The 16,265-nt window shown below is 49.7% G+C and overlaps 1 protein-coding gene across 7 annotated transcripts in view; it reads right to left on the minus strand.

The window, feature by feature from the left end:
- Positions 1-16,265, minus strand: part of LOC118572727 (transformation/transcription domain associated protein) — a 96,490-nt gene that overhangs the window by 28,567 nt on the left and 51,658 nt on the right. For all 7 annotated transcript variants that reach the window (XM_036172531.1, XM_036172530.1, XM_036172529.1 and 4 more), the window contains 15 exons: positions 15,939-16,137; positions 15,429-15,557; positions 14,734-15,000; positions 13,419-13,625; positions 13,130-13,288; positions 12,904-13,035; positions 10,795-10,905; positions 9,272-9,418; positions 7,975-8,188; positions 7,275-7,400; positions 4,778-4,924; positions 3,970-4,172; positions 3,346-3,467; positions 2,600-2,813; positions 860-1,039 (listed from right to left, as the gene is read on the minus strand). In XM_036172531.1, coding sequence (XP_036028424.1) covers positions 860-1,039; positions 2,600-2,813; positions 3,346-3,467; positions 3,970-4,172; positions 4,778-4,924; positions 7,275-7,400; positions 7,975-8,188; positions 9,272-9,418; positions 10,795-10,905; positions 12,904-13,035; positions 13,130-13,288; positions 13,419-13,625; positions 14,734-15,000; positions 15,429-15,557; positions 15,939-16,137 — 2,557 coding nt within the window. The remainder of the gene's footprint in view (positions 1-859; positions 1,040-2,599; positions 2,814-3,345; positions 3,468-3,969; positions 4,173-4,777; positions 4,925-7,274; positions 7,401-7,974; positions 8,189-9,271; positions 9,419-10,794; positions 10,906-12,903; positions 13,036-13,129; positions 13,289-13,418; positions 13,626-14,733; positions 15,001-15,428; positions 15,558-15,938; positions 16,138-16,265) is intronic.

Raw genomic sequence — 16,265 nt, forward strand, 5'->3', positions numbered from 1 at the left:
CATGTTAATGTTGCTGGGGTCACTGTACAGGACATGCCTGGGTCAGTGTCTGCTATGTCGAAAACAACAATGAGCTTTCTGTCTCCAGCCTCTCGAAAGTCAGTCAACAATGAAATCAGGAAACTGTCCCCACAGTCAACAGGTCAACTACACTATCGTCCATGTTGCCCTTGATGAGTCAAAGATAGTCACTGATGTCACTAAGATTACAGCAAGACCAGATCAAATGACCTGATTAGCTGGATTTCTTCCTTAACTGAATTGTGCTAGAGATCAAACCCAGCGCTTCACTCGTGCTAGGCAAGCACTCTACCAACCAAGCTAAAACCCACCCCAACTCCCCCGTTTAGAGCAAAGGAAACAAGTGTCCTCTTTGTTGCTAAAGGCTTTCTTCTAAAACCCACACCCCAAGAGGCTGTGCTTCCCAAAGCCAGGAGCCTCCCAGGAGAAGAATGGAGAGCCAGGAGAGCTATGGAGACTAGGGTACCAGCTTTGGCTGAAACCCTTCTTTTCCAACTGCTTTCAGCTCCATGCTGCCCATCTAGGACGAGGCAGCAATACACAAGGCTCCAAGGAGGCTGTGGAGGGCTCGGCACTGGGTTCCTACATAACAGGTCACTTACAGTCCAAGCACAGCACCACAGCAGAGGGAAAACCCAAACCAACCCCTGATCTAAGCAGAACTGGCTCAGAACCATGCCACCAACTGGGCGTGGCAACTAAGATGCTTCTCAGTTTTAATGGCAACTAAGTCTAAACTGAGGTACACACTCGGCCTTTGGGCAGAAACAAGTTCCCATGCACTGCTCTTGCCAACTCAAATCTAGTGGCAACTTTGTCCAGGCAGCCAGAGACTCACCTCTTCTTTAGACTCACTGTTCTCTCGCTCCCGAGGCTCCTGCTTGACGTGTGTGACCATGGCAAAGGCAGCTCGGTCATGGCTGTCAGCCAGGTTGATGACATTGGTAATGGATGGGAGCATAGCTCCCTGGCAGCTGGTACCAATGGCCGTGCTCTTCTCACACACGGCTAGGAGGAGCTAGAGAGGATCACGGGAAAGAAGACCAATTTAAAGTGGACACCTGGCACTGGGAGTGTGTAACACCCAGGAATACCCAGACATCAGAACAGATGCTCACATACAGACAACCCAGGCCCACAGATCAGGTCACAGCACCCCACCCCAGGTTAGTTCAGTGCCCTTGGCACAACTTCTTCTGGCTTTGCATCCTCCCCTCTGCCCCAGGCAGAGACCTCTGCTTTCCTTCCTCTTCTCTCTCACTGCATGTGGTACAGCCCCAAGACCAGCCCAGGGAACCTCCTAGGGCATGGGCAGACCCACTCTCTCACAATCATCTCTTTCCACACAGCTAGTCCCATGACTCTCCTCTCTCCCTGAACCCCTCAAAGACTTCTCATAGCCTTCTGTGATGTGCTATGACCCTTGACTGCCTATGTGGCCCCTTGTGTTCTCAGCACTTCCCCAAGACATTTCCTCTTGTAGCAGCCTCTGCATGGTCACTACAGGGCCACTGCTTATGCTGCCCCAGGCACTGAAGAAACATCAATTCTTCACAAATGGGAACTGTGGCAACCAGCTGTCACTGAGGCCCAGGACACAGTTCCCTCCCAGCCATCAGAAAGAGCTTAAGAACTGTTTGCCGTAGTTGTCTCAAAGGGGAAGGCTGGTGTCACTCACTCTAGGTAAGCAGATACGAATCTGCACTAGTGACCTGACAAACCAGTGCGCTTGGTGCTGAAGCCTGTGGGTGACAGTGGCCCATGAGTCCTCCTGCGACCTCATGGCGGACCTGCCTCTGCAGGCTGGACGTTCCAGACCACACACAGCTGCCAGCTGCCCCAGTGCCCAAACCCTCACACCAAGGAACCCAAAGTAGCAGTACTAGCAAGCTGCCCACTCTGTTGATGACTGATGGGATGGCAACCACAACGTCTATTCAACTTTCTAGGTAGACGAATTTAAAGATGTTTCTATGTGAAGGAGAAGGAATCTCTGCCCACTGAAGTTTCTTTCGGCTTTCCGATACAGTAAGATGAGAATGTTGTTTTAAGTCCTTACTTCTAATGATTAGCAGCAAGGCCTGTTTGTCTCCCCTGTAGTGGGACAAGAACAGGTGCATGACGAGCTATTTCTATATCTCCTTGTGTTGTAGGATGCAATGGCATGAGGAGAACAGTCCCCATAGGTTCACATGTTAGAATGCTGGGTCCCCAGTTAGTGGAACTATTTAGGAAGGATTAGGAGGTGTGGCCTTATTAGAGGAGGTGTGTCACTGGGAAGGGGCTTTCAGGTTTCCTAAGACTTTTGCCATTCCCAGTGTGCTCTAAGCCTTGTGGCTTGAGGTACGTGAGCTCTCAGCTCCTCCTGCTGCCATGCCTTCGCTCCACCCATTGTGGACTGTAACCCTCTGGACCATAAGCCCAATTAAATGCTTTCTTTCATAAGTTACCATGGTCATGGTGTTTTAACACAGCAATAGAAAAACAACCAATTCACAGGATAACCCACTGCCTTCTATGCCCCCTCAGAAAACCCCCAGACTCTCTCAACCACAGAGCTTGAGTTCACCCACCCTACCTCAATGCACTGTTTAATCCAGAAATGGCTCCCCATGGCTTCCCAATTCTGGGAACAGGTGACATACAGCAGGCGCTCATAGACACGGCGTTTCATAGAGTTGTCAAAAACCTCGAAAAACTTGGCCCTGATCAATGGCTGGGCACAACGAAGCCCAGAGAGAAAGGCAGGCTCGAGCTTTGCAGTCAGCTCACTTCCAGAAAGTGCCTCATCCCTGTAATGAGAGGAGGTAAGAGAGGACCTAAGAGCCACCCAGATCAGTGTTCAAGATGATGTACACCAGCTCCCCAAACCAGCTCCACTGCACTGTAGTACCAAGCTGCGTTTCTGCCATGGAGACTCGAGCTACACTTTTGCAAGGGCCCAGACATGCTACCACGGGTGCCAGAGAGACGAATCAATGGTTACGATCACTAGCTGCACTTCCAGAAAAGCTGGGTTCCGTTCCCAGAACCCACATGGCTCCCACAACCCTCTGTAACTCCAGTTCCAGTGGATCTGATGCCCTCTTCTGGCCTCCGAGGATACTTTCTGCACACATATACATGCAAGCAAAACACCCATACACATAAAAGAAATCTTAAAACACACACACACACACACACACACACACACACACACACACACACACACACACACAAAGTGAGTACTCAGTTTAGATGGAAGCACAAGATTCGAGTCATACTACACTGCTGAGTGGGGAACACACCACGGACCCACAGACAATGTAACCTGTGCTGAATTACCTGTAGACATAGTTAACAAGGTCCAAAAACTGGGCATTTAGTTCCAGGTCTTCTGGGAAACGTTTCTCTATGTAAGTCATCATTTTCACGAGCAAGATCGACTTCTCCCGGAGTGTAGGAGTCTACAAAATTGGTTTCCCCAAAGAAAGTGCCAATTACTTCTACTTGAAAAACCAAAAATCCAGAAGCATTTCACAGTCACATGTCCAACTATACATACACACTCCTGTTATTTTACCAATAACATTATTTCCTGCAGTCAAGCCAGCTCATTTTTAAAGAGAAAAAAAAAAAAAATCAAAGATGGTTGTGATTATCTTTGGGTGTTCAAAGTCAAGACATGCTGGTAGCTCCCCTACCTCCACAGCTCACCTCTACCACCATCAAAGAACACACGTACAAATAAGATTCACGTAATATTTTAACAAAAGAAAAGCCACTGTGAGAAGAGTGGGTGGTTAGCTCATCTGCGTGGCTGGCCCGGAGAACTCCTCATCAAGCAGAGCCACTGTGGGGACAATCCAACAGTGTCCTTGTCCCATGTGTGTCAGAAGGAAGGGGAAGAGGGCACCAGACTGTGTCTATGCCAACCTGACAGAGTGGGGCGCCCTCCTGCCAGCTCACCTGATTGGCTGCCATTGGGGAATTATTCTTAACCCACTCCTCCACGATCTTCACCACAGCTCGGAGGATCTTGGCATCTGGGGATTTCTCGATGAGGGAGGTCAAGATGGTCTGGATGAAGTTCTTACGCATCTCCATGCTCATCACCGCCAGTCTTGTCTTCACAAGCTCGAGGCTCAGCATCACCAGCTCACTTGTCCCAGCTGTGCAGAGGAAGGGCAGATACCTGGGCCCGGTCCCTACAGATGTACCTAACGAAGCCACTGGCCCGCAAAACCATTTGTGGATGTTTTCACTCTAAGTCCTTCTCCAGCACCTGGCACGCTGGGTCCGAAGCAATGTCACCTCTGTTTGGCTGCATCTTGCAAAGTACCCTTTAGCAGCCCAGCCACAAGAACGGGGTGACAGAGCTGATGGGCCTGCACAGGCACCCCAGCCTCTCCACATCCTACTTGAAGCTACTTGGCACTCGGGTCCTGGGGGAGCCTTCAGCAGCTATGGAAAGCGTAGCCCACTGCTACACCCCGCCCCCCCCAGTCGGTGGGGGTCTTGGTTCTACTGTGGAACCTGACTTCAGAAACGGCAACTCTGATCAGGCCTTTTGTCATAAAGCACTGTGACAGCTCAGTGGTTGTAGTGAAGGTTCACAGGACTAGCCACTCTCACCTGCTTTTCATTCTTACACTCACACCTTTTAAACTAGATTTTGGCCTAAGCCATGTTTTGACGTCTAACCTCTCTCACATTCACGGTGGTGCTCAAACCCACAGCCCTCCCTGGGGAAAGGACGCCAGCCCCAGGCCGTCACCTGCAGCTGCTTCAGTGCTGCCAGATGCTGCCTGTGGGTTCAAGTGCTCTCGGACCATCTTCTGCAGGGAGCGCATGAAGACGGAGATCAGCCTGTCGATGTAGCTTGGGTTGTTGCAGCAGGCCGACTTGAGGATCATGAGTGTTCCTGCAGTGCAGGAAGAGCAGTCATCTTACAAAGGAGAGACAGCTGTGCTGGGAGACAGCTCCATCAGCACAGTGCTCACCTAGCACACCCAGGGACCCAAGTGTGACACCCAAGTGTGACACGCCAGGAATGGGGGTGCGCAGTTGTAATCCCAGCACTGCAGAGGCAGCAGACAGGAGGTCCTGGTCCTCACACACACACAAAGGAACAGCATAATCAAGTAACAGCGGTATGCTTTTAAAACGACCAACTCTACCAGCCCCGTGAGCGCCTGCTCCCAGGACACTGTCCACATTCTGAATCTTTACTGACACTACCCTACAGAGCTGACATCTGTGCTTTAGTAGAAAACATTCTTCTCTTCAGTTTTGGATCTGAATTTTATGCTTTGACAAATTATCCTCAGTAAAGCTTTCTATCCCATGATAGTTTGGGATAAGGCACAACAGTAAGTCCTGGGGTGGGGGGACATTTGGAATTTATTTCATGCTTCTATGAAAACTGCCCAAGATCAGAACAGGTCACTGAGTGTCTGCCAAGAACTGATCTTTCACTAGTGAGGTCTTTAACAACATCTTGACCCTGACAGAACTTGAACTCTATTCCTGGGTCACATCACAGACCCATCAGAGGGCATCTGTCATTTATAGGTGCCAACATCCCAGGTGTGGACAATTTCATGCTGCCCTTGTTAAAACTTGGTTCTGCCTAGCAGCCTGATTTTAAGAAAAGTAACCAAGTCCATGATGAAAATGGGATGTGTTGGGGCTGGAGAGATGGCTCAGCTGCTAACAGCACTGGCTGCTCTTTCAGAGGACCTGGGTTTAGTTCCCGGCACCCATACCATATGGCAGCTCACAACTGTCTGTAACTCCAGTTCCAGGGAATCTGGCACTCTCACACTGACATACATGCAGGCAAAACACCAATGCACATAAAAATGAAAAGAAGATGAGATGTGACCTGCTCCCCTCTCCTCTAAGGACATAACAGTGACAGAGCTAAGTCCACCAGACCAAAAGGACCAAGCACAGCCAGCTTCCCAGGCCCACTTCATCCAGTGCCATCCATCCCAGCCTGTGCTCACCTATAGAAGAGGAGGCAGGGCCCATGGAGGGTCACCCTACAGGAGGGCAGGGCCTATGGAGGGTCACCCTACAGAGGGAGGCAGGGCCCATGGGGGTCAGCTCTTCTTTGAGCACCTTGGAGAATGAATAAGCAGAGATGTTCCTTCACCTTGTGACAGGAGCCAGAACACACAAGATGGCTCCACTTAAAGTCACAAAAGCCAGTCAGCTGGCTCTAGAGCAGCCAGGTGTCAACAGGAAGACCGGGTATCAACAGGAAGACAGACTAATGAAACCAAATACACCTGGGTCCTGAATTTCAGAGAGCAAACAGCCAGCTTTGGAAAGCAATGAATTTTTGTGAAATTAATAACTAAAATTATTCAGAATGCAGGTTCAGACACAAGCGCTTTCATAACCAGGGTGGTTTACATATGTTCTTACGTATTAAAACAATAAATGGGGTCAGAAAGCTAACAGTCCCAGAACCACTGCTGAGCAGCTCCAGCTCCAGGGGAATCCTGATGCCTCTGGCCTACTTGGGCACCCTGTACCTCACATGCACAAATGCATAAACATAATTAAAACTAAAATAAGGCCAGGAGGTGGTGGCACACACCTTTAATTCCAGCACTCGGAAGGCAGAAGCAGGAAGATCTCCGAGCTTAAGGCCAGCCTGGTCTACAGAGTAAGTTCCAGGATAGCCAGGGCTACACAGAGAAACCTTGTCTTAGGGGGAAACCTCCTGCCTCAAGAAAATTAGGTACAAAAAGAAAATGATACATGCCAATCTATTAGTACTTAGTACTAATGAACTGAGAGACTTATAGGTAACTTTTATTTAGTTTAAATAAAAATACTGATTTCCCAAGTTTTACACAAAGACAATACAATATGATAGGGAAAAAAAATTATGGTTCCAACCCAATTCTAAGCTGACTAAGGACTAGAGTGATAACGGGCAGGGAGTCTAAGCTGTACTTCTGAGAATCTGGGGCACTTATCCAGCTCGGACAGGGACAAATCTGGTGACTGGCTGACTGGCGAGTGGAAATAGCCCAGGGGACAGCATCCCAGCAGTGCACAGGCAACTCCCTTTGAATTAAGTGGACATGGGCCAAGCAAAGGACTCAGGGAGCATGAGTGCTGGACAAAATGCAGAACTCCAAAACAGCACGTCAGCCCAAAGCCCCTCCTCCCAAGGCTTTCCCAAGACAGCTGTCCAGGGAGCAGGGACCACAGTCCACGTGAAGCCCTGCTGGGCAAACCACACAGCTACTCACCAAAGAGCTGGGAGGGATTCGCATTGGTGGCCTTCTCATAATTAGTGAGTCCTTCGTAGATGACCTTCCCGACAGCTGCGTAGAGGCACTCCAGCTCTTCGTACTTGGAGGCCACACTCGAAGTGCCTGAGACAGAAGCAGAGCAGGGAGCCGGGGGCAGGGCTGTTAGGCCGCAAACCCCAGATCAAGCTCTAGGTGTGGCGTGTGCAGCAGAGTGCCTTTCCTTCCACCACAGAAGGGTGTGCGCCTCATTGTCTTCACACCGGTGAGGACAACTCATCCTGACAGCTCTAAGTGCACTTAATGAGAACACACACAATTTCAAGTTGCCAAGTGTTCAACATTGGTTATAATACTGAAACTAAACTTCCCTTAAATACCTGGAAAAAAAATCCAGCAGCTGAAGATATGAACTTCAAAACAGAAACAACACAACACGTTACCATTAAGTTTTCAAGTCAAATAATGTTTTAAAAGAGAGATTGAAAGACTAGTCATGGTGGCACATGTCTTTAATCTCAGCACTCAGGAGGCAGAGGTAGGCAGCTTTCTGAGAGTTCAAGACCAGCCTGAGCTACATAGTGAGACCCTGTCTCAAAAACAAAACAAGGAAGTAATGTTGGGAGGAAAACAATGATCACTAAGGACTAACGGATGAGTATTCTCCTGCAAAGGAGGGGCTTGGGAGAGGGTGGCTTACTTGGTTCTGTAGGGAAAATGCTCATCAGGCGAGAGAGGAGGCTGTGAACGGCTCGAAGCACTTTGGTGTTCCCACAAGTCATGCAGGCTGCAATGCCCCGCTGCAGGGGCTTGAAGCTGCTGAGGATGGCCGGTGACTGCAGCACAGTCAGCAGGAAGTTGAGCACTTCCAATCCTGTGCAGATATTCCCATAGTTCACCTGGTTCGGCTGTTCCTGCAATGGGAAAACAGGCCACTATCAGGTGAAATAAGCGGCGATGCGCAAGTCCAGAGTTCTGAGACTAGACGTCATCACGTGTTTGGAACTAAGTAAAAAGCAGATGAAGAATGAACATGGGTACCACTGTCACAGTATGTGGCCACCATAGGACTTTTATAAAGCTGTGTCCTTTAGAATGGGACGTAAAATTTTAAACTTCCTTACAAGGTCATTAAGACACTAGTAGTCAATATTAAATATCACTTAAATCACTAAAATTTGGACTAAAATGGAAAGGTATTATGATGCAGAAGGCTTCTATTGGCCTACTTACTTAAAATACAAAAATCTTTCCCAAATGTATCATGCAACCAATGTACTAGTTGATGATATTATTAAATATAAAAACTGTTCGTAGAAGGCACAGGCATGGCTTCTGGAGACTTCCATTCCTGTGGCTTACACACACTATCATGTATAGACAACAGTGAGGTCAGCAGCATGAGCCCTTGTAGCCTTTTAACCCTGGGACAGAGTGTTTTCATTCTTTGTGGACCCAAACAGCAGATTCCTACGCTGGGCTTTTTAAGTCCAAGAGTGAAAGAAAGGTAAAAGCAGGTGGTAGAACACAGGTCAATAAAAATATGGGTTAATTTAACTTACAAGAGCTAGCGGGACAAGCCTAAGTTTAAGCTGAGTTTTTATAATAAATATTAAGTCTCAGCCAGGCAGCAGTGGTGGCGCACGCCTTTAATCCCAGCACTTGGGAGGCAGAGCCAGGCAGATCTCTGTGAGCTTGAGGCCAGCCTGGGCTACCAAGTGAGATCCAGGACAGGCTCCAAAACTACAGAGAAACCCTGTCTTGAGAAACCAAAAACACAAACCACCAAAAAAAAATATGAAAGACACTGTTGATTTAGCCTGAGCACTCTGGGCTGACTGAGACCTGAAGGTCAAAGCCATGTTCATCAAGACAGAGTGGAAGAGGCCACAGAGTGGGCACACATCCAAGCTTTGACTTTCAGACTCAGAAGTGAGGTGCACAGCAGGCCGGGTAACAGCATCAACTCAGGCCCCCCCCCCCCCCCCCCCCCCTACCACAGTCGTCAGCAGCTTGTCGAACCACTGCACTTTGAGCTCGGACTTGGACCACATGTCTGGCCGTAAAGCGGTCTTGAGAAGGGTCACACAGCGGCGAGACAGCACCTCTCCAGGTGACCCTGCAGTGTTGGTGTTGTCATTGACCTACAAAAATGCCAAGTCGGGTTGGGGATTTAGCACAGTGTAGAGCGCTTAAGGTCCTGGGTTCGATCCTCAGCTTTAAAAAAAAAAAAAACCACATGCCAAGTGGTTGGTCACTGAACACAAGCTTACAGGTATAGGAAGAGAGTGACACTGTTCTCAAATGTCCCTGCACCCATGCATCTCCCAACACCTGGCTCTCCTTCTCCCTCTGGGTCTCTTCAGCCACACACTTCCCTGCAACAGGTGTCTGCAGTAACTGAGAGCAGGGCCTCTACTCCCAGAGGAGGACACCCGCACACAGAACTCCTTGAAATGCAAGGAAACAAGGGATCTTCCGACTGGACAGCTCAGGATTCTTCACAACTCATAGCAATCTCCAGTATTTCATAAAACACAGTATTTTGTTTGACAATTTTAAGGACTGAGTAACCCAGCCCCAAATTAAAACAATTAATCTTTTGGAGACTTTATGTGTCTGAGTGTTTTGCCTGCATGTACGTCAGTCTACCATGTACATGCCCATGCCTGCAAAGGCCAGGAGAGGGGGCTGAATCCTCTGGAACTGGAATGAGCCACAATGTGCGTGCTGGGAACCAAACCAGGTCCCATGGTGTAGATAATGCTCTTGAGCCATCTCTATGGCACGCAACTTCCTCCCCTGAAATTTTTTCTAAGGAAAATTTCATTTACATTAGATTTTGGAAAACAAACATGGCAGGTTACAGAAATAGATTCCCAGAAACTCTATGAGAACATAAATACTGATGTGATCAGTGAGCACACGCTATAAGCACATAAGCTGCAAGTAGTTACAGACCTTGGAGACTGGTTAACTCAATGCCACGAGCTATGCTCCATGCCCAACTTAATATAGCAGAGAAAACAAGGACGAGGACTAGCTGGCCAAGATCCCTTAACTATATCAAGATAAAAACTGTAAGATATGCTGGGCTGCGGTGGCTGGGTGGTAGGGTGCTTGCCACCAAGCATGACGACCTGAATTTCCAAGTGATGGAAAGAGAACTGATCCCCACATGTCCTGTGACTTCTCTGTAACATATTAAATAGATGCTAATTTTCCCCCAAGTCATGCCATTATTTCATTAATACTGAAAGGAGAAATTGGGGGCCAGACATACCTACCAATAAAAACATAGGCAGCCAAGTGTGGCACACACTTCTAATTCCAACATTCAGAAGGCTCAAGGAGGATTATAAATTAGAGGCCAGCCTGAGAGACACAGCAAGCTCCAGAAACATAAGGCAAGTACAGTATCAGAACAATCTGGCATCAAGGTGGCAGACTTGCTCTCAGGCTGGGTCTCAGACACCATGCTGCAGGGTCACTAGGCAGTTGCTATTATGCAGTCCCATACCTGGCAAGCCACTCGGATGAGGAAGTTCACCACGGTGTCCGTGTGTTGCTTGTCAATGGGCTTGGAAAGAAGAGAGTCAGCTCCCGGCAGTGACTGGCTCCTCCCAAACACCTAGGAAAGGATTGCCTTTAAAGTGGGAAGGGTCTCCACAGCAGTCATCTCTATGGCATGCAACAGGGTGCTGACTCAGCCTGCCAGCTGACAAGCACTGGCACTTTCCAGATTGTGGGCATGAAGGACTTCAGGGGCAGGACCTCTGCTTTGTGAAGCACACCATCCTGGCAGGGGCACACTACTTAAGGCACCAACTGGCAGTGAGGAGTGACGGCTCATGTGACAATCAGCCAGAGGGGAGTGCCTGAGAAGGAGCTGGTGTCAGGGAAATGCTGGAGCCCTAGAGGAGGCTTGGAGACTCTGTGCTGCAGGGAGACCTGCATGAGGGCACAGTGAAGGAGATGTGTGCCACCACGGGGCTCTGTCAAGGACAGCAAGGCAGTCTGATCTCATGTTTAGATTTAAATGATCAAAATATATTCATGAAGTAATTACAAAACCAGTATGGAGCCTTTGGTACTGTGCTTTGTGAAAGCATTATCAACAGAGAGAGAAATAGAAGCAGCCCTCAGAAGAGGGAGGGAGTTGCAGAAACTGACAATGTCAGTGATGGATGCTGGGGTGGAAACAGACAAAGCCGAGATGGGTCCAGGTTTCCACGTAGTCCTGGGCAGTTGTGGAAGCACCTAAGCAGGTAGGCCAGCAAGAGTGGGCAAAGTAGTGTTAGCCAGTCCCACAAGCCCAGTGCCAGGCAAGAACAGAGCTCAAGGCTCCCAGGGCCATCATCCTAACCATGAGTGAAGAAATGATGCCCAAGACCCTCTAGGAGACTGCTCTCAAAAAAAAGACAGATGGGTTGTCCTTTTAAAAATAAAGTGGTTGGGCAGTGGTGGCGCTTGCTTTTAATCGCAGCACTCAGGAGGCAGAGACAGGCAGATCTCTGAATTCAAGGCCTGTCTGGGTCTACAGAGTGAGTTTGAGGACAGCCAGGGCTACACAGAGAAACTCTGTCTCAACATTTTCACTTCAAGAGTATTGTTTTGGTTTCTAGTTTGCTATGAGCAGGACTCACAGCCTTACACATGCTAGGCAAGTTCTCTCTAGTCAGCCATACCTCCAGTCCTTCACTGAGATATTCTATGCAGGTGTCTACCACTGAGCCACACCCCAGCCCCTCAATGGGGGATTCCATGCAGGTGTCTACCACTGAGACGCACCCCAGCCCCTCACTGGGGGATTCTAGGCAGGTGCTCTACCACTGAGCCACACCCCAGCCCCTCAATGGGGGATTCCATGCAGGTGTCTACCACTGAGACGCACCCCAGCCCCTCACTGGGGGATTCTAGGCAGGTGCTCTACCACTGAGCCACACCCCAGCCCCTCAATGGGGGATTCCATGCAGGTGTCTACCACTGAGACGCACCCCAGCCCCTCACTGGGGGATTCTAGGCAGGGGCTCTACCACTGAGCCGCACCCCAGCCCCACACTGGGGAATTCTAGGCAGGTGCTCTACCACTGAGTCACACCCCAGCCCCTCACTGGGGGATTCTAGGCAGGTGCTCTACCACTGAGCCACACTCCAGCCCCTCACTGGGGGATTCTAGGCAGGGGCTCTACCACTGAGCCATACCTAAGCCCCTCACTGGGGGATTCTAGGCAGGTGCTCTACCACTGAGCCACACCCCAGCCCCTCACTGGGGGACTCTAGGCAGGGCTCTACTGCTGCATCACCCCAAGCCCTACTGCTAGATTCTAAGCAGGCACTCCATCAACAGGCCGAGTTCTCAGCCTCTCACTGGTAGAGCCTAGGCTGTGACACCCCAGCTTCCTCTTGTGGCCTTTATTGCAAATAACTAGCAGACTCCTGATGGTCCTAAGCCAGAGACGAGGACACCAGGAGAAGGGAAGGATCTCCAGTGAGTATTGTGCCCTGGGGCCATGGCCAGTTCCCAGCTGCCTCTTGAGCAGTTGGCCCAAAAGTGCTCAACATGCATGGACTATGTGCAGCGTCCCAGCGGACGGCAGGTACACAGGAGGAAAGCACAAGTTCTTACTGCACTGATGGCCCCGGTGGCTGCCCTGAAGCGTTTCACCTCCTGTGCAGAATCTACAGACAGTCCTCTCTTAATGGATGACACAGAGTTGACGCCCTCTCCACTCGAGTTTGGGTCCATGTCAGAATCCGGCTTGAAAACACAGAAACACACCAGATTTTACCGACTGGTTCCCAGGAGAAGTGTAAGAGCAGTGAGAGATGGCAGCAAAGGCTGACAGTCCTACCTGCTGGTCCTTGATCCGCTGCAGCTCCCACTTGATAACGACCTCAGACAGGTCCACAGCCAGCCTCCTTTGCTCAATGGTGACACTGGGGGTGAAGCCCAGCCTCTGCATGGCACTGACCATGTGCTGTACCAAGTGGTGCCGCACCGGGTAGTAGACCTGCAGACACAGTGCCAGCACCGCCTTAGCCTTCACGGAAAGGTGAGTGGCCTCCCTTAGTATAGAAAGGGAAGGGCTTGCAGCCAGCACCCGAGACTGCACCATGCACACCTGCTGTCCCTTCACATACTTTGAAGTGCTGCACTATGAGGTGCAGAATGTGCACCAGCTGTGGGACTGTGTGGCCTTCCTCCACGATGATCTTCCTGGTCCAGTGCGTCAGCATCTGGTGTCCGTCCTCCATGCGTGCTGGTACGGCTGGGGTCAAAATGGCCATCGCTTGTCTCACAATCGCTCGGGCTTCCATTGCATGAGCCTTGAGAAGACTGTGGAAAACCTAGAAAAAGAAATGCCAGTTCCAGGGGATGTGATGCCCTCTTCTGTTCTCTGTGTACATTGCATACACATGATACGTGTTTGTATGTGTATGTATGTACATGCATATATATGTAAACACATAATGCACACTTACCATGTATGTGTATACACACACACACACACACACACACACACACGCACGCACGCACACACACACAAACATACATGCAGGCCAAACTATCCTACATAAAATATTTTTAAGGTTGTTTCACAGGAGGGTCAGAACTAGAAGCCCACAAGATGACTAGGCACATTAAGGGTCACATAAGCCTGACGACTTGAGTTTAACCCCTAGAATCTACATAAAGATAAAGGAATCAACTCATGATGTTGTCTTGTAAGCGCCCCCACATACATCTCTCTCTCTCCAACACTCACACAGAAACAGCAAAGTGAAATAAACAGTTCAAAATCAGGAAGCCGAATGCACTGAGCAGGGGTGTCTGAGGGGGCGTGAGCAGGGCTGAAAAGAACATGCGGCAGAGCAGCTAGGGAGGAGCAAGCATCCCGGGATGGGGTGGCTCACACTGTGGAGTTCGTCTTTAAAGCCCTCTCAGTTTTTCATTGTGAAAAAACACACATTACCACAGGTCTTCAGTGTGGTGAGCACACACTAACCAGGGACGCCACAGTGGTTACAAACACTGGTGCTGCTCCAGTGGAACCATCCCCGGGGGTGCCCTCTGCCACCACCTTCCCCGCTCACTGCACTTTCTTCCCGAACTGAACCTCTGTCCCTGTTCATAATGGCTTCCGCTTGGGGACTGTCAAACAGGAGGATCACTGCCAGGTTCCAGGACAGCCTGGGCTAGAGTTAGAACTGTCTCATCAACTGCCGGGATGTCCTCCTCGATTGTTTCCCACTACAATTTGATTGTTCATTAAGTGAGTCCGAGAGTGATGGTCTCTTACAGCGTCTGCAAGGCAGGAATGGGTAACTCCCCACCCTTTTTAAAGTGGCTTTGAGAGGATGACAGGAAAGGGGCAGATGAGACTGTCCAGATGGCAAGAGTACTGTGGGGGATCAGGTAAGAACACCAGGAGACAGCAGGAGCCCTGGAAGTCACCTGGAGGACGATTTTCTTATGTATGGCGAACTTGGCAATGATGTGAGCCAGCAGCAGGTGTCCACTGTATTTGCAGGCAGGATCCACACACGCCTTGGAGAGCAGACAAGGCCACGCGAAGGTCATCAGCCGGCGCAGCTTGCTGTTGCGGTTCTTGTTGTTGTCATGGATGTGGTGGGGGGCATGCTCCACTAGCAATGTGGCGTACTGCAGGAGGTAGATACGCAGGGAATCCAGCATGTCTGCTTGTTTCTCAGGGTCCAGGACCTGACATGGAAGCAGGAACTCACTTCAGATTTTTATTATGATCATACAAGTCTGATCCTTAAAAAATAAACCTTAAAATATTCTTTTGGGGGCTGGAAAGATGGCTCAATGGATAAAGACACTTGGTGCCAAGGCTTACAACCTGGGTTCAAGTCCTGTAAGCCACATGGTAGAAGGATTGAACTCCCTCAAATTGTCCTCTGACCTCAATTTGTATTCATATGTGCGTGCACATACACATACATAGACAGATGGACAGACAGACAGACAGACACACACACACACACACACACACACACACACACACACACACACGTGAGGTGAGGGAGCCCCAAGGAAAATCTTACTCCCACAAACCCCTACCACAGGCATACACATTCACCCATCTGCAAGGGCTCGCCACACAGAGGTGCTCCTGGGGACGCCACCTTGGTTATAAACACACTGGTAATGCTCTCTGGGTTGTCTCCTTCTGGATTAGGAGGTCCTAAGAGCTGTTCTCCTTCCCCCTTCTCAAAGCTGTACAAGAAAGCAGGATTCAAGATGTGCTGCAGAACCTAGGGAAAGAAAAACATGAAGGGGAACAGAGCTGTGCACACTTTTTATGGTGATGTGGGTGGGTGGGCAAAGCAGAGGCTTCCTGCATCATCAAGGCAGGGCTTGACCAAGAGCCACTGTTCATCTTGACTTCCAGCCAAATGGCAACTGCCAGAGGCAGCCTGGAACTTCAGAAAGAGTGTCCACCTCAGCCTGGCTTTCTTTCCTCCCTCGGACAAGGTATTTCTGAAGACATGGAAAGGAACCCTAGTTCACAGCAGGATCTATCTGGTCACACAGCAATGGCTTCGGCAAGACCACTCAGCGGTTCGGGAAGAGCCCCAGGCTCCCTGTTAAGAGCCCCAGCACCTGCCACCACCTCCTGGTACCAATGGACTCACCTTTGCTTTCAGTTCATCTCCAAAGTTGGGGTCATTAAACTCGACAAAGCGGAAGAAGAGGGCGCGCTTTTGAGCGATGCTGTAATTCTTGGGGATCTCTTCTTCCATATACTCTTTCAAGAAGGTCATGTTGCAGAGGAAGCGACCAGTGAAGGCTCGGAGTAGCTGGAACAGCAGCTCTATGTCTCCATAGTTCCTTCTGAAGGGCCAGGACAAAGAAGAGGTTAGCTTAAGGCTAATTCTGTAACTATACAAAACCCAGATTTGCGCCTTTTCCCTGTCTTTTTCCACTTCTCATCTGTGTGGCATGCATGTGTGTACGCATAA

This window comes from Onychomys torridus, chromosome 22, assembly GCF_903995425.1.
Source record: "Onychomys torridus chromosome 22, mOncTor1.1, whole genome shotgun sequence".
Taxonomy (NCBI): Eukaryota; Metazoa; Chordata; class Mammalia; order Rodentia; family Cricetidae; genus Onychomys; species Onychomys torridus.